This window comes from Anolis sagrei, chromosome 3 (genome assembly GCF_037176765.1).
Source record: "Anolis sagrei isolate rAnoSag1 chromosome 3, rAnoSag1.mat, whole genome shotgun sequence".
NCBI classification, from domain to species: domain Eukaryota; kingdom Metazoa; phylum Chordata; class Lepidosauria; order Squamata; family Dactyloidae; genus Anolis; species Anolis sagrei.
The window spans coordinates 100,116,966-100,135,508 of record NC_090023.1 but is presented as its reverse complement, the minus strand read 5'-3'; the positions used below and the strand labels follow the sequence as shown (position 1 = coordinate 100,135,508).

The window sequence follows — 18,543 nt, the reverse complement described above, 5'->3', positions numbered from 1 at the left end:
CTAGAGCTAACCTAATGACCCACCACTGCATGGCAAGCCGGTATTTCTGTAAATCCATGGAGTCAATGTATCGACTCCAGCTGAAATTAGCAATTAGATTTACCATATATTCCAGCATATAAGACGACTGGGCGTATAAGATGAGCCCCAACTTTTCCAGTTAAAATATAGAGTTTGGGATATACTCGCCGTATAAGACCTCTTCCAACGCATACCAAATAAAATTTTTAAAAGCATCAGATTTGATTTCAATATGATAATTTTCCTATTACTGTACCTCCTTCTCTGCCTTTCAGATCTCACACATGCGCACCTACACTGCTTCATTGCAGTCTTCAGAAGTGAGATCTGAGAGGCAGAGAAGGAGGTATGGTAATAGGATGCAAGGGTGGGCCAGACAGGTAAAAGAGGTGTGTTTTTCTGGGCCCAGAGCCACTCTATCTCTTTTTTCCATACCCCGGGCGCCCCGGACGCCTGTAGCTTGCTCCACCTTTCACTTACACTTTCCTGGTGAGGCGCCCCTTCACCTCACCACCGGGACCGCATTAAGTCCACGAATCCTGATGAATGGATTTTCTTCTACTGTACTTGTACAGCGTCGCCCTTAATGCTTTCATACAATCACTGCATACGGCAGGGACGCGGCCACTGCCATTTTAGAGCTCTCCCCACAATATGCAGCAACCACAGATTCTCCAATCCAGATTGGAAGTTTCAGCACTCGCTCTATAAGACGACTCCCGGAGTATAAGACGACTCCCATGCATAAGGCTACTCCAGCGTATAAGACGACTCCCACGTATAAGACTACCCCTGACTTTTGAGAAATTTTCTTGGGTTAAAAAGTAGTCTTATACGTCAGAATATACGATAGGTCCCAGATATGCCCAGCCCCTTTGCCTAAATTACTTTAGATTTTAGTTGTTTTCTTCTAATTATCATGTGACTGCTTACTTGAGTACTCTTATCCAAGTTTTCTTTATAAATTGAGTCTCTCGCCGACAGCTCTATTCATAGCCAGCTCTAAGTAAAAGAAAGTTGACTTCTCTAATATCAGACACAAGATTTGGGAATGCAGCCAATTTCTAGGGGGTAATACATCCTCTCAAGCCTTTTTCTTTAACTCATTTAGTTCAGCTGCTCTTTGGCCTAAGGTTGCCTAAGTGCTGCACTAATAAGATGTCAATAAAACAATATTTATGCCTTAAGTTCCATTCTTACTAACTATAAATGCAAAAAGGCCATATCTATGTTGCTCCTAGTGCTTCATATTGCTTTAAGAATTTTCTCTTGGACCCAACTTCAGCAAAGAAATGCATTCTCCCTGCTTTGAGTCTCGACAATCCAGAAACTCAATCCAGCCCTACTCATTTTCATTTTCATCAGCGACCCCTCACCAACCACTATTGCCTATTTCAAACAGCAAAGACAGGAAGCAGGCTATTTAATTCATTTTATAAATTTTAAACATCCATTACCTTTGACCCTTTTAATCCTCCCAGTTGGTCTTTATCATTCAGGCCCCAAACAAAAACTTTGGTCCTTATTGTAGCCACTGATTCCAGGCCAGAAGTCTTCTTTCTAACAAGACTACATAAGAAAAAAAGGCATATCTGTTTGAAAACCTTCCTAGTGAATCATATTTTCAGTTTGTCTATCTCAACTTTGTCTTCCACAAGTCATAGTCATATTGGGGAGAAAATTAAAAATATGAAAGCAAAATTGCAATTCACCATCATGCACTCTAAGGATCTAAGAATCTTTTATTTTGGATCACCAAGAGAACTTCTAAAGTTATAAGAACTCAGTATAGGTTTTTCTTTTTTTCCATATAAACCATAAAAGGCAATAGGCAAAATATATAGAGACAGCAAGGGTAAACATTCGATGTGCTCTTTTAAAACTGTAATACCTGATTCCTGACACCAATTTGTCATTCCAAGCACCTGCTATTTTAAAGAAAAACATTCTCCCAAAAGACTTTTGGGAGAAATGCTTAAAACAAGATAGCTAAAAAGCTCTCCTCCCCCATTCCATGTCTTCTTGATGCATGTCTTACAGACCATACTCTTTATCCACATTTCCCTTTCCCTTTTAACTTCATTGCTCCAGTGAGCTGCAGACAGTACTGGAATTAGACCATACGATACTTTTACAAAAACATGCTTGACCTTTGTTTAGTATAAAACATGTTCAATTTTCAGTTCAGTGAGTTTTTAAAGGGGCTCCCTGGTGGCGCAGTGGGTTAAACCTCTAAGCTACTGAACTTGCAGATGAAAAGGTTGGCGGTTCTAATCTGGGGAACAGGATGAGCTCCCGCTGCTAGGCCCAGCTTCTGACAACCTAGCAGTTTGAAAACATGCAAATGTGAGAAGATCTATAGGTACCACTTGGTAGGAAGGTAATGGCGCTCCATGCAGTCATGTTGGCCACTTGACTTTGGAGGTGTCTACAGACAACACCAGCTCTTTGATGAGCACCATCCCCCGAGTCGGACATGACTAGACTTGTCAAGGAAAAGCCTTTACTAGTGAGTTTTTATAGCATATAACAGCATATTGTAGCTACCAATACAAGCAATATTTTTAAAGGTGTCTTGTTGCAATATGCCATACCTCCCAGTGTTCGCTTTATCATCATCTTCTTCTTCATTATCAGAAGCAAGAAAAGGGACTGCAGCTAAGTCTTCATCCTCTGCCCGGATACGCCCCAATATGCTGAGACCATGTATTTTGCAATCGATGCCAGAGCTCCTGCACTGCTTTATAGCAACCTCAATATATCTGTGATACTAAAAGTAAAAAAGTATTACATTTCTATAGCCCAGTTCTTAATGCATTCAATCTTAACAATAAAAGCAAGATGCAAAGAGCGTGGAAACTGACCCTTTTGTTCAATTGCTAAGGCATATCTTCTGCCAACATAAAGAAATAAAGACTAGAAGGTATAACCTTAATCGGCTTCTGTCCAACCCCACTGCCAGATTAACATTTTTCTCGGCTGTGACCTCTCTGAGCCTGACCATTCCTTGGTGAATGAAGAGCACAGGAGCAGCTAGCAAGTATCCTGCTATTTTCCTATAGCTACTGTAACAGGAATCCACAGGAAAAATACAGCACATTCCTCAAAAGTCTTCCTTAGAAATAGCTTATGCCTACCTCTATGCAGTCACCAAGGAGAGGAACCGTAGTGTCTGTAGGGTTAATTGTGATTGTCTTCAGTTCAATGAGGTTGTTTAAAGAACTTCCACCTATAAAACAAATTCATATTTGGTAGAGATTTTTTTTATCATTGCCTATATGAATACACAAAACAAGTATCTGGTCAATAATGGTTCTTCCTAAAGTTAACACTTGAATACTATACCTGAAACTACAACCAAGGAGGGCATGTAGCTGCTGTCTGCAGGATCCACAATCATTTTCAGTCTGTGCACTAGGACATCAGGACAAATCTCCAAACGGATCCAGTGCTAGAAAATATTGATTGCATTCAGTTACCTAGAATCTTCAGGAAAAAATACTATTCCAATTACAGTTCGTCCTCCACATTTGCAGGTTTATCTTTTGCTGATTTGATTATTTGCAGATTTGATTAAAATAGCCTTTCTAGGAATCTCATGATCCTCCAATGCAGCTCTATAAGCCTGAAAGAAGTTAGCCACAGGGTTGTGTTGGAGGAGCTAGAGACAGCTAGAGAGGTGTTCTCTCATGTAAAAAACATTTTCATGGTTATTTCCACTTTCACAGGCGTCTGTGTGCCCCTAACCCCACTAAATGTGAAAGTGGTTTTATATGCAAACATAAAAGTACGCCTTAAAATTCTAAATCTACAAATAAAGATAGTTTAAAACTACATGCCTTATAAGAATCTAATATTATATTCATATTTAAAGCAAAATATCATTACAAAAAATGATAAATGAATAACGATAATTGCATATAAAAGTAAAGAAACATTGCAATCTTTTTTTTAAAAAAACTTGCCTTTCCTTGGGAGCCAGAGGACTGCCAACACTGTTCACCTCCATCAATCAAACGTGACGCCTGATTTACAGAGGATGATACATTTAGATTTTTAACAATTCTCGACCAATCATCCAGCAGCATTCCTCGCTGGCTACTGTGACGTCTCTTCAACTGCTTTCCAGAACGGCCGCAAAATACTGGAGACTGACCTATTTTTAAAAGTTAAGAGTTACAATTCTGAAAACAATGATATTTTTCTTAGTTTTTGATATATTTAAAGGCGAATGTACTGGACTGGACTAAGCTTGTAGGCTTGCAAATTCTGAGGTGTACACAAGTCATCCTACTGTTTCGTGGATTACATGAAATTCTGCACATTTGGAAAGTTTGTCAGAGATAATGCAAAATCTGGTGAAATTATGAAAATGGGCTTTCCAAAAATTAATTTCCCAGACTTGAAATCACATTCAATTATAATAAAAAATATACCTGGTTCATTTATTCTGCCAAATGTGTGCCGTGTGTTGTGCTTCCGGGTTTTAAAGCAAGTTTCACAGAAATCAAAGTCATCACAGTTTCTGCATTTAAACCGAGGTCCATTAATGGGAAACATCTGACAGCCATCACACCTGATAAGAACAAAACCCATATCCCTGTATTAGTTAATGGTTCAGTTTAAAACATTTAATATGAACAGCTTCTTTTTCTACACAGCTCATTACCAGAATTTCCACTTTCATGTTTTTCAGCTCATGCCATCTCTTAGGAAATTTCAGTTGCAGAAGTAAAAGATACAAATTTCACAAAGAACACAAGAAAAAAATGATCAAAGGATTAAAGAAAAACTTACGTAACCCCTGGATGAATACTGGGAACCAGTTCCATTTCTGACAACAGTCCAGTCCAGTGAGACTGCTGAGGAAAGTCAACAATGACATCCTTACCATTGGCACTAAAAGCTGTAACAAGAGAAGGCAGGAAAATTAGAGGTGCCTCTTAGACACGCAGAAAAAGAGAGACAACACAGAGATCTGTAACTTGATATATATTCGATAGCTAGTATTTATGAAAGTGCTGGAACTTTATGCAATTTTAAGCATATCCCTCATCATGGATTTAAATGACTTTTCTGTTTGCAAAAGAAACCCTCTACCTGTAGAGATGTTTCAGGATTCATTTCTCTAACCTGCACCAAATATTTTAAGCATTAAAATGAAATATCCAACTAAGAAATAAACAGCATAGCAATTACTTTGTCTTTAAAAATGTAAAAAGAACAAACATATATGTGTGTGTGTGTGTGTGTTACGCCTTTTTTTTAAATGCAGGGGTCGCCTTGGTAGCCAAATAACAAAATACAACAAAATCCAAAATACACCTTTGTTTAGCCAATGAAAAAAGGCAAAATACATCATGTTAGCTTTCAAAGCCATTGGCTTCAAAACTGACTTAAGAGTCCATTCCCCTTATGCCAAGACTCTGAAAAGTGTCAACATTTCTTAAGGACCATCTCCAACATTTCAAGCAAATGTGACCCAAACAACATTATTTTTCTTCCCCTATATTATTTTTTATCATCTTTGCCTATTGGATTCCAAAAAAACAAAAACAAAAGGTAATGTGATATATAGTGGCTTGGACTTGAGGTGAAGGCAAAATCTGAATCCCCCTACTCAGCTGTGGAAACCGATGGGTGACCTTGCCCTTGTCAGGCTCTCTCAGCCTCAGAAGAGGGCAAAGGCAACTCCATGCTGAACAAATCTTGCCAAGAAAATCCCATGATAGGTTCATGTTAGAGTCACGACTGGAAACACACAAGAAAAATCACTGTGGTAGACATCTTTAAACTGCTCCCAGTTTGAGGCTAATATATCCAATGTTTTAATTAATTTAAAGTTGAGGTCTCTATTCCTTAGCAGCTTGTAGCGGCGGATCAGAAGAACTGGTCACATGGGCTATTTATACTGGCGGAGAGGAGGGGGCGGGGCCGTTCTAACGGTCAAAAAGGTCTTGAGAATTTCCGATGCTGCCTGCGCAAGCACAGGAATTAACCACATATGCAATTCACAGCTGACCACGATGGGAAACTAATCATGGGTACATGAAACATTCAACTTTTCCTTCCACAATCTGTATTCCAAGATCAGAAAGGATCACACCACACACCTGCCAAAAATGACCATGTGATATTTACTTATCAATTTCGATTTCTAACTGTGGACCACAGAGATCAGGTTATAAAACTATTTGTTGTTTATACGTTCAGTTGCCTCCGATTCTTCGTGACCTCATGGACCAGCCCACACCAGAGCTCGTTGTCAGCCGTCACCACCCCCAGCTCCTTCAAGGTCAAGCCAGTCACTTCAAGAATATCATCCATCCATCTTGTCCTTGATCAGCCCCTCTTCCTTTTTCCCCAACATCATTATCTTTTCCAAGCTTTTCTGTCTTCTCATGTGGCCAAAGTAATTCATCTTTAATTCCAATATTCTTCCCTCCAGTGAGCAGTTGGGCTATATTTCCTGGAGTATGGACTGGTTGGATCTTCTTGCAGTCCAAGGCACTCTCAGAATTTTCCTCCAACATCACAGTTCAAAAGCATCTATCTTCCTTCGCTCAGCCTTCCCTAAGGTCCAGCTCTCACATCCGTAGGTTACTACGGGGAATACCATGCGGGATCTTCGTTGCCAGTGTGATGTCTGTACTCTTCACTATTTTATCGAGATTTGTCATTGCTCTCCTCCCAAAAAGTAAACATCTTCTGATTTCCTGGCTGCAGTTTGTGTCTGTAGTAATTTTCACTCCTAGAAATACGAAGTCTGCCACTGCATCCCTATTCTTTTTGTCCTCTAACAGCCAAGTCTGCTCCAAAGATTAACTGAAACCATGACATGAACCATAAACTTTGTGAGTGGAATAAATGTCACAGAAGAAGCCTTTCTATCCTTTCACTGCTTCTCCCTCTATATTCCAAAAAGCCTTTCCAAAACGTTAAGAGGGGAGAACAACACAAAATGTGACAGAGGTAAAGAAATGGCAAAAATGTTACCCCTTCATTTTCTATTCAAGATGGTAAGATCTCCATAAACTTACTGCCCAACCTGAACCTGTGGTGTCTCTCTAAAGTCAGAGGACAAGCAAACTATGCCTATGAAAAGTCACAGACCAGCTCTGAGCCCAAGCCCCAATGAGTGGCTACCTTGGTTGACTGGAAAAATGCAGAGGAAAAAAATGAAGCCTTCTCAATTGTTCAACATTACCTTGCAGGTGACACTGCTATTCTACAATAAGAAAATCTGTAATGGCACATACACTATTAAACCAACATTTTCTTTAAAAAAAACTTCAGTACCTTTCACAACTCCCACACTTCTATGGGTAACAGATCCCCATTTGTACTTTGGCGTGGTCACAGAGGTTTTGACACGTACTTTATCACCAATCTTTATGTGTGAGGGAGAGCTCTGTGGTGGGAATCCTAAAAACATGGAAAGCAGTGTTACTGATATATCTGGATTCTGAATGCACAAGAGATACTGTTAGAATAAGAAATAAAATCATTCAACTTACCAATAAGCTCAACATGGATATATCTGACCCAGTAAGTGCCACCTTTTTGTTGCCAGTCACACTGCACATTGAGATCATGTAGCCCGTCTCGGTCCAATTTAATAACTTTTCCCACATCGCCTTCACAAACTTCTTCATATGTCCTACAGCATCGAACCATCATCCCCACCTAAGACCAAAAAACGAGATCAATATCATTACCTAAAGCTTAAATAGCAGTTGAGTCACAAACTACAGGTACCTGTAATAGGACATATAACCCTGAAATCAGAACTTGCCATCATTGCAAAACACATTTGTGTGCATAGCTATCTGACTTTGAAAAGGGTAAAAATCTAAGTATTCAACTGAATATCAAATGTCAGTATGACATAGAGGTTAACATTTTACTCAGACTTGTGAGATCCAAGTTCTAGTCTTCAGTGACATTAACTGCGTAAACTTGAGGTAGTTACTCTTTCTCCATCTGACCTACCTGACAGATAGTGAGGAAAAGAGCTATGCATGGACCTTTGAGTACACTGGGGAAAGTTTAGCATTTAAATGTGACATAGACATATAGTCAACATTACATAGAATTGAGACACTAATGAATCTGTTTTACCAAAAGTGAATGCATGAACCAAAACATTTTAAGGAAGTAAACAAAACACTTATTTGCAAATTACACAAAACCAGTGCTGCTCAGGCTATCTGATGAGGAAGACAGGCAGTCTTTTCCTGTTCTAATGTCTCTGAATCAGGACCTGATCATTAACTATCACTTTGAACAACACTGGACTAAACCACAGTTCAGAGAAACTTTTTTACTTAGCCAAGCTGTGGTTAATTTTAACTATGGTTAATTTCAATCAACTCAAGTACATTTAGTTATGTTGGTTTGTTTAATTTAACCCTTATTAATGTTGACCATAGTTCTCAGCCAGAGTAACACAACAAGCTGTGGCAACCAAGAACCCTTCAAATCTTTGAAATAAAGAAGAAGGCTAAATATTCCAGATCCTATCATTAGCAAGTCCAAGACTAACCGTTCTATATCCCATCATTCACCCTATTACTAAATAAGGTGGGAAAGAACCCAAAAATTCAAGGGGTGAACACTATCCACTTTGAGACATTGGATCCTAGATTGTGGAATTAAAACTACAAAAGAGATGCGATAAAACCAGATAAGGTGCTTGAACAAGAAGTCCAATTGACTAATGAAGCAGCTTCTTATGAGAAAGTTCATCTCAAGCAAGTTGGCTCAACAAAAAAATAAGTACAAAGGGATGTGTTTCATTATTAGTTATGGAAAATATAAACAGGAAGAGCTTTTCATGAATCTTGGTTTATCCAATCATGCTAAACAGAGAGATGCAGGAAACAGAAAAAAGAAATATTTCTTCACAAAATATACTGCAAAATTATAGAACCTATTATCAAAAGTTCTCATGGCCACTAACTTGGATGGTTTAAAATGGAATCAAGCAATCTGAAAAACTAGGGAACAGTTTTGGACTCTGCACATTCATTACATTTCTACTTGTTCACTGCAGTGGTATCAGACAGGTCCTTTCTGCATAAACACTGTTTCGTCTAGAATTTAAGATATTATTTCACAGATGGGCCAGTGTGAACAGAATATTGGACAAAACAGGTCTTTGGCATGATCCAACATAGCATTCTTATGTTCTTCTCAATGCTGTATACAATTGGAGTATTATGTGGATACACCCAACATGGCTGCAATATATAAAGCATATCACTTGCTGGAGGGTTCCAAGTCTAATTTAAAGGGGCAAGTGCTCTCAGCTTCAAAAATTGAGTTTGATGCCTAACGAACAATCAAGATAAATTCCTCTGGTAAGTCTATACTGTACAGCATCAAAGCCAATGGGAAAAATCCTTACTGCAAATGTCTAGGAAAACAGCACCCTACCTTATACATAGATCACTGTTCCATTCAGTTCAGTATTATCAATACAAATGGGAAGTGGCTTTGAAGAATTTCTGACAGAGACTTTTCTCAGGTCTATCAGGATATATCAGAAACTCTAACCTTTCCACATGCAAAATATACTCTTTACTTCTGACATACATCTTTGAAAACTGTCTGTGGAAGAAGGAAGCAGCCTCTTGATCCAGTCATAGAATCATAGAATAATAAAGTTGGAAGAAACCACATGGGCCATCTAGTTCAACCCCCTCCCATGCAGGAAAAGCACAAAGTGCCCCAGGCAGATAGACTTCCAGTCTCTGTTTTAAATTTTCCAAAAAAGGAACTTCCACAATACTCCAAGGCAGAGAGTTCCACTCTTCTGCAGCTCTTTAAGCCACTATTTAAAGGGAATGGTCTCCAGACCTTTGCACATTTTAGTCGCCTTTCTCTGGACACCTTCCAGCTTGTCAATTTCCCAGAATTAGACACAGTATTCCGGGTGAGTTCTAACCAAAGCCAATTAGAGTGGCATCGTGACTTCCCTAGATCTAGACACTATACTCCTTTTGACGCAGCCCAAAATCCCATTGACTTTTTTAGCTGCTGCATCACACTGTTGGCTCATGTTCAACTTGTTGTCCATGAAGAGTCCATGAAGACTCTTTTTCACATGGACTGTTGTTGAGCCAAGCATAATCCATTTTGTATCTTTACCTTTCATTTTTTTTCTGCCTAAGTGTAGCATCTTACATTTGTCCTTGCTGAAATTAATTTTGTTAATTTTGATCCAGTTCTCTAATCTGTTATGGTCATTTTGAATTTTGGTCCTGTCCTCTGGAGTATTAGCTATCCCTCTTAATTTGGTGTCATCTGCAAACTTTAGAAGTACACTTTCTAAACCTTCTTCCAAGTCATTAATAATAACACTGAACAGTACTGGGCCCAGGACCGAACCCTGTGGCACTCCACTAGTCACTTTTTTCCAGGATGAAGTGGAACCATTGGTGAGCACACTTTAGGTTTGGTCACTTAACCAATTACAGTGCCACCAAATAGGAGCATTGCCTAGCCCACAGTTGACTAGTTTGCTAACAAGAAGGTCATGGGGGACTTTGTCGAAGGCCTTCCTGAAATCAAGATATGCCACATCCACAGAATTCCCTGCATTTATCAAGTTTGTAACTCTATCAAAAAAGAGAGATAAGATTAGCCTGGCATGACTTGTTTTTGAGAAATCCATGTTGACTTTTAGTAATCACAGCATTCCTTTCTAAGTGACTGCGGACTGCCTCCTTAATGATTTGCTCCAGAATCTTTCCTGGAACTGATGTCAAGCTGATTGGACAGTAATTGTTTGTGTCCTCTTTTTTCCCTTCTTGAAGATAGGAACAACATTTGCCCTCCTTTCCAGTCTGCTGGGACTTCTCCTGTTCTCCAAGAATTCTCAAATATGATTGCTAGTGGTTCTGAAATGGCTTCTGCTAGTTCTTTCAATACTTTTGAATGTAGTTCATCTGGCCCTGGAGACTTGAATTCATTTAGAAAAGCCAGATATTCCTGGACTACTTCTTTACTTATTTTGGGTTGCATCTCCCCTATTACCTCGTGTCCACTCCGTATTGCTCAGGTTGAAGACTAAGGCAAAGAAGGTGTTGAGTAGCTCTGCCTTTTCCCTTTCCTGTTAGCATTTCACCACCTTCGCCTTGCAAAGGTTACTGTTTCCTTTTTCTTTCTTTTTCTACTGACACAATCAACCCCTTTTATAGGTTTTGATTCCATAAAGAACACTCTGAAACACTTGAGATGTCACATAATGCAACTTTGGAAGTTAAAGTAATTTGCCACTTATGTACTCTTCCCATGCATATCCACTGTCAGTATTTCAACTCCATCAATATTGTTTTCCGAACAGAACACAGTACAACCAATTACACAATGAAGCTTACCTGAATGTTTTCTCGCACATAGACAGCATAATCATCATTACTTAGGAAATCAGCTCTTTTCTTGTAGGTCTGGCTTTCTGTTACAACGGCCCCTGTGGGCTGCAAAAGAAAATAATACCTGTATATAATCTCTCTGTCATATCTACAAAATATTCTGCTGTGTAAGTTCTTCAAATGACTACAGACTGTGTGCCATTGGTTACCTCATTCCAAAATTACGGCAAACACTCTTAAAGAAACTAGCCTGTTGATTTAAAGCCATTTATTAGACTTCATCTACCGCACTTACCACAGGATATGCAGCTTCTGCTTCCTCAACATCCTCTGTAACTTCTTCATCTGAATACTCATCAGATACTGTGTCACCATCTGAGAGATCCGTAATTTGAACATCAGGATGATCCAAGAGCCAGCCAACCAAGGCTTCCACCCCTAGAATATGTCAGCATAAATGCAGATTTCAATAGTTATCATTCACATCAGCAGATTAAATTCCTGTTTTCTGTGTTTTTCCATGCCCACTTAGTGGACTCTTGTTTTTCCAATATTATTCTCTGCAATTTCAAAAATAAAACATTTCATTCTCTTTTTAAAAATCAACTTGTCACACATTTTGTTCTAATCCATCTCTAAACTGCCCCAAGACATGCTGGTGGTTGAAGCAAAGACCATGATAATGTTTTCCAATATCTTCCGAAGAAGAAAAATTCCCCAACATCTAGTGCCTGAGACAAATGCCTGACCCTGTTTAATAGTAGGTCTGACCCTGCAAAACACCACTTCTTCAAAACCACGTAACATGTAAAGAACTTAATTAAGACACAATATTGTATCTTGTAGGAGGTATTTTCTGACTTCCAGAGGGTCCAATATCTCAGACATGAAGCACTGGAATAATTAACAACTTATTATTTTTCTCTGTCTAATCAGATCACAGTCTTTGTGACCTTGGATTTAGCTTCATTTGTTTCTCCCTTCCCTTTCACTCCATAACTGTCAAGTACAATCAGCATCAATGAATTCTGATACCTGGTAATCCAGAGGCACTTCCAGAAGTTCCTGACAGTGACTTCAGTGCAAACTCTATATTTTTTCTAGGAAATCCCATTTCCATAAGCTGCACTACAATTGGAAGTGGTGGAATAGGGGACACTTTGCGTTTTTTCACTTTTGCAGGTCTGATATGCTGGACTGTAACAGGTGTTGTGGCCTCGCTGGAACTACAGTCTTCAAAGATGGGAGTTGATGGATGTGCAGACTCTACAGCTAGATACTGACACACAGCCAATGCAGCAGCCTGTAAAAAATATATATATACAAACCTCTGAGAATCTGAAGAACATTCAAAACCATTATTTGGTTGTTGGTGGCTCAATTATAAGTTTTGCAGTACATTTAAAAGGAAATCTACCTCAAGTTCTTGCTTATCAAATATTGCCTTCACTGGTGATGGCTGTGTCGCTGCAGTCAACAGCTGTTGCAAGAGGATCATCGGAGGCTGAGGTCCTTCAGGAGACATGTCTCCTACATCAGGTGATGCCACTGCACCATCATCTGAAACCAACAAAAATGGATTCAAATCACAGAGATAATAACCTCCCTGGCCAGAGCTGGTGGGAGGGGGGCACCAGAAGCGAAAATACTATTCAGTGTTTTAGCACACAGTATAATTGTTATTGTAACTAAAATACTTTTCCAGCAGCAGATCCCAACAATCCCTCACTTAAAATGCACAAATATATTCTATGCTCACAAAGTTTTGATTGGGGGGGGGGGGAAGTGTTCCACTTAAATGTCTGCTTTCAGAGCTCTCTGAGTGACTAATATTAATAACAAACACAAAAGTGTAAGAACTCAAAGTTCTGAGTACTGACACACAAACAATTTAACAAAACATAGCCACATATTTGAAATGGGTGACAGTAACAATAATTTGTGCAACATGAACATGTATTGTATTTGGAAACTGTTCCCAAATATAGGGCAAATGTGCTCTTGCTTTTATTCCTGGGAAAATAATCACATATACTAGCAGCAAAGAAGGGGCCATCCTGGTTTATGGCTAGACCAGAACTGGGAACCACTGATTTCAAAGTTCTGTTGAGCCACAGAGCTGAGGGCCTACCACTGCCTCACAAGCCTACCTTATTTCATAGGGCTAGAAGAAAGAATAGTAAATGCTGAATCATGAATTCTCCAAAGAAAGGATAGGATGATTATTCAGTAACAAATAGTTTTTAAAATATTTACTTGTACACTGTCATTTCTCAAGCAGCCATTTTGGTCAAGTATATCTGTGCTGCTGTTGTACTGGAGAAGACAATGGAGCTGTTTAAGCTCTTTCCTAACACTCAATTTACAAGCTGACCTTCTTTCCCTCCTTCCTTCTCCCCCATTTTAATCAGGCATCTAACAATAAATGATCATATCAATTCCTTTCAATGCATGCAAGTAAATACTGAACTATATTGAATTCATGAAGTTTTAACCTGGAAAAACTATATTTTTGGTGAGCTAATCTGTAGTGGTGTCATTGTTATAATTTGGTAGGCTGCTGTGTGGTCGTTATAATTAAAGGGAAGGGTTTTTTTCTATTGTAGTTAAGATGTAGAGTTTAATTTATTTATAGTATTAAAAATTCTCTTTCAAAAGGTGCTTTTTTGTAACCAAGACAGTTATTCGCTGTTGTTTTGTCTAACTCAGCAAAAAAAAGAAATAGGAAAAGATCAACATTTATTTATTTATTTATTTCCGGCATTTCTGCCCCGTCCCTCTCAACCCCCAAAGGGGGACTCAGGGCAGCTTACAATAGCAGCAATTCGATGCCGGGAACATACAAAAACACATTACAAACAACATTATACAAAGGATAAAACGTTAGATTAAAATACATTTAAAACATTATTATTCATCATACAGCCAAGTCCAAGTCTGATTTAGCAACTGACGACTGTAATGAATCCCTTACCTTGGCAGGCTAGCTTAGGCCTAAGAGAGTGGGCCTGGCAAAGCCATGGCATCCATTTTAGAGAAGAGAGACAGGGAGATGCCATCTTAGGTTTGGTTTGCCTTAAGGGGGCGTTTTCTAGTCTTGGAGGAAAAGTTAGACCACTAAGATTGGTTAAAACGATGGGGACGGAGCCGAAGTGATCTGAAGGAAAAAAGTGACTTTTAAACTGAGGCTTGAGTTCTCAGATGGCCAGTTGAGTTGAGAGTTGGGAGTTGGAGGTTGGAAAGGGTGTTAGTGAGAGCAGTTTGGGGTTTTGAAGAAGGACTTTGGGACAGTCTTTTGTTTAGTATTCAGGGTAGCTATAGAGAAATATAGCCAGAAAACTGTGGGGAGCAGCACCCCGTTAGTGGTCTGATTTTTTCCTTAAGGAAGGCTAGTTCAGCTTTTGGCTAGTTTCCTAAGGGGGTTTTTTTGTGGGAGTTACTTTCAGAGATTCATTTCCTGAAATAATTTTCTGTGTGGAAACTTTAAGACTTGTAACCCAGAAGTTTTTAAGATCTCTTCTCAAACGTAACCACAAGCTTTGTATGCCAGATTTTTACTGAAACCATCAAGCATTTGTACCTGAAATATCCAAGTCTGTTCAAATAAAGTTCTTGTTATTTTTACCAATTTATACTAGCCTCAGTGTGAATACCTTTGTGCTAAAAGTGTTATTCAAGTCAGCTTTTTACCAGCCTCTAAGAAAACTGGAGTAACACAGAGTGTGCTACTGAACAACCTCTCAATAGCACCTCAGCCTGTTCATTAGTAATATGGCGGCAGCGGAAACCTTTTAAAGAATTCTTTTAAGTCTCACAGTTCCAGTGGTTCCCAGTTCCTAGCTTGTAAATATACACTTGGTTCAACAACTATTCTCCCTCTATATTTTTGGTGAGCTAATCTGTAGTGGTGTCATTGTTATAATTTGGTAGGCTGCTGTGTGGTCGTTATAATTTTAGTGAAGCAGCATTGGGACTTTTATTATCGAATAGAGTTCCCTACTTTTCATCATGGTTCGTTATAATTTGGCTGAGCAGCGGTGTGATTCATTATAACGACCCAGTCCAAAGCCTGTCATAGTCAGAATTCAAACATTATGATTACTGCCAAACCTACTGTTCAAATGCCTGGTCCCAAAACCATGTTTTGAGCTTCTTTCTAAAAGAGAGGAGTCTAATTAAACAAGAGGAATCAACAAAAGGTTAATACCTGTAGAGACTGAGCCAGCATCCTGCACTGCTGGTTGAGATAAGATTTGCCTTAATTTGTCCTGATGAGACAGCAGAGCTCGACCTGCTTTTAGTATGTACAGTTTTAATTGCTGGCACCTCAGCAAGTCCAAGTCTATTTGTCCTGTTCAAAACAAATTACAGACATTTATTAGCACATTTAATAGGAAGCCTTTTTATGCTTATAGCCAAATACTGAATATATTTTAATAAATGCAAACAGCTTGACAGAAATGCATATATTTACCACTGATGCAGCAACACTTTTCAAATTCACATCACTACATACTTTATTATGGTTTCATAATACATTTTCAAACTGAAAAATGCAAACCTGAAACACTCTGATTAGGAGTCTTCATTCTGTGTTTTTCAACTTTACTTCCAGCCAGGTTCACCAGCTGAGCCCAAACAGATAGCATGGACTCAGTGAATGGCAAATTATTAACATTAAAAGGAATCACTGGGAGCTGTAAGGAAGAGAAATTCTAAAATAAATATTTTATTGAAAACTCTATTCATCAGTTCAATGTATATACTGCTCTTCTCTAAATTGGAGATCCAAGTTGGGTTATAGTATGTGATTAAAATAAAATACAGTAAAGACAATATATGACATTAAGTTTTTTTTTAAACAAAAAGAAGTATACAACTGTATTAAAATACTTAAAACCATTCAAAATAAAGTAAGATAAAGATACAAGCTGCATTAAAAGATCCTTCTGCCACACTCAGTTAAATGCTGGCAGGCGTTCACCTCCGGTGGGAGAGAGTTCCAGAAAGTGGGATCAGTGTCTTTCCCATGCCTTCATGAATCCTAACCACAATGGTGGTCATCCCTGCTCCAGACTGAAGAAGGGACACAGTGTCTCCTTTGCCAGCCCCCCAGAAATATTCACATTTGCCACTTCCACAGAGGAGCAACACTTTTCCACTTCCCATTTCCATAGAGGAGCTGCACCCATAACCTGTGCAAAAGTGGAGGGACAACTGTATAGGATTTGAAGGGAAATGGGTGCACAAACTCCTACTGACCAGCCAGAGGGGTATTTCTCAAAATCAAATGTGTCCAAACACTATCCATCACATTTGCCTTACACCAACATCACTGCAGTATACTCACTGGTTTCAGCTGGCTAAGAGGGCAGATTCTGCAGGTTCTCATGTCATAGAACTGCACGGTGATTTTTCCCTTTGGGGTGATCCTTGTTACTGTGCCTTCTCCAAATTCATCATGAATGACCTGGCCACCTAACCGTAAGCGACTGTCTATTCCACCAATGACTGCCAGAACAGCCATTAGGCTTCCCACCTCTGGACTCTCCGAGTCAGGGAAGAAATCTTCCAAAACAGCCTAGTAAAAAAGGTAGGACAATATACTTACACTGTAGGGGACAATGCATTCTAGCCAAAGATAAATACATTTTTTTAGTTTAAAGTAGCACACAAACTATAAATTAAAATAAACTGAACTTTAAAAAAGAAATATTTTTCATAAAACGCTCCATTATTTTAAATAATCAGATTTGACTGAATACATTAACAATTACTGTTTGTTTAAAAAAAGAATAGTTGATTTTGAAAATGTGGGAACTACCCCTTCTGACTGTTTTCCTGCAAAGATGTGGGTGATGGAGGTTAGTTGAGAGTTGATGTACTTGTTTATGAGTCCATTCCATTGGCTCAGTGAATGCAATGTTCTCAGCAGTGCCACTATCTCTTCAGCTAAAGTACTGCTGTGAGTTGCAGTCAGAGAAGCCTGAGGCCTGGCTTTCCTCCTCCTCAGAGTAGACTCTACAAATAAAAATAAAACACACACTACTCAGCTAACAACAAAAGAACAAGAAAAACGTAACACTGAGAACAGAACGCTGTCTTACCTCTGAGCAGTGGGATGTCTGAAGAGCAAGTAGTGAGCAGGCTACCCAGGAAACCAAACAGTTTTTCCACAAGGAATTTCATATCTCTTGACCTTTCACTTTTATCCCAGGAGGGGAGCACAGCTTTAAGTAAATGCACTGCAAGGATCTAAAGATGAATGGAAAAGAGATTTTCTTTACAGGAAAAAAAATCCTCTTAAACTACTGCAGTGGTTCTCAACCTTTTTTTGACCAGGGACCACTTTGACCAGGGACCAATCTCCAACATTAGTACCAAAAGGTTTACAATGTTTTAGTCAACTTTAGATTCAGCTTGGTTATTTGGGGTGATAATTCAGAAAATTGCATTGGACAGACCACATCAGCTCTGTTTCTGTTACAGAACATATGCCACCCAATAGTCGCCATCTCCTCACCCACAGAAAACCATATTTAATAAGCCTCGGCACTAGAAGAGGGTTTTCCGAGACCAGTTACACTTGTGTAGTAACAGTGACGCTGCAGACTGTATTTTAATTCTTGCGGACCACTGGTGGTCCACGGACCACAGGTTAGGAACTACTGAATTACTGGGACAACACAGAATTTCAGCTATGTAATAGGCATATTTTCTTAGAAAAGAGATGAAGCACAGTTCCAAAAAAGCCCCACAGAAACCAACAGATTTCTACCTAAAAATACAACTCAAAATTTGTCTTGATTCAATTGTGTGTGCAAGTAAATACTCAAAGCCTGGTTGCCTAATCTTATAGATGGCAAGACAGAGTATCCTGAGGATAATCAGTTTTTTGGAACACTGTTTTTCACAAGGAACACAACAGTCAAAATTTGAAGAGCTATTTTAGGTACAGCCTATGTATATAACTAGAGGTTTTTTAAAAAATTAACAAGCTTGACACTGCACATACTTCAAACTACCCTTTGGTTAAAAAAAATCACTTCAGTGTGCAGTACAGTCATTTTCTTAAAACAAATGCCTAACTTCCCATCTATAGATTCAGGCCAATACTTACAAACTCTCAGCGAACAAATTTAGG

General features: G+C 38.9%; 1 protein-coding gene across 3 annotated transcripts in view; it reads right to left on the bottom strand.

Annotated features, from left to right (window-relative positions):
• Positions 1-18,543, bottom strand: part of HERC2 (HECT and RLD domain containing E3 ubiquitin protein ligase 2) — a 128,437-nt gene that overhangs the window by 42,843 nt on the left and 67,051 nt on the right. For all 3 annotated transcript variants that reach the window (XM_060769817.2, XM_060769818.2, XM_060769819.2), the window contains exons 40-57: positions 17,507-17,654; positions 17,224-17,420; positions 16,750-16,980; positions 15,961-16,096; positions 15,607-15,750; positions 12,817-12,959; positions 12,435-12,702; positions 11,695-11,837; positions 11,406-11,504; positions 7,539-7,707; positions 7,321-7,446; positions 4,819-4,927; positions 4,458-4,597; positions 3,987-4,177; positions 3,367-3,472; positions 3,159-3,250; positions 2,616-2,791; positions 1,479-1,590 (exon numbers count right to left, since the gene is read on the bottom strand). In XM_060769817.2, coding sequence (XP_060625800.2) covers positions 1,479-1,590; positions 2,616-2,791; positions 3,159-3,250; positions 3,367-3,472; positions 3,987-4,177; positions 4,458-4,597; positions 4,819-4,927; positions 7,321-7,446; positions 7,539-7,707; positions 11,406-11,504; positions 11,695-11,837; positions 12,435-12,702; positions 12,817-12,959; positions 15,607-15,750; positions 15,961-16,096; positions 16,750-16,980; positions 17,224-17,420; positions 17,507-17,654 — 2,730 coding nt within the window. The remainder of the gene's footprint in view (positions 1-1,478; positions 1,591-2,615; positions 2,792-3,158; positions 3,251-3,366; positions 3,473-3,986; positions 4,178-4,457; positions 4,598-4,818; positions 4,928-7,320; positions 7,447-7,538; positions 7,708-11,405; positions 11,505-11,694; positions 11,838-12,434; positions 12,703-12,816; positions 12,960-15,606; positions 15,751-15,960; positions 16,097-16,749; positions 16,981-17,223; positions 17,421-17,506; positions 17,655-18,543) is intronic.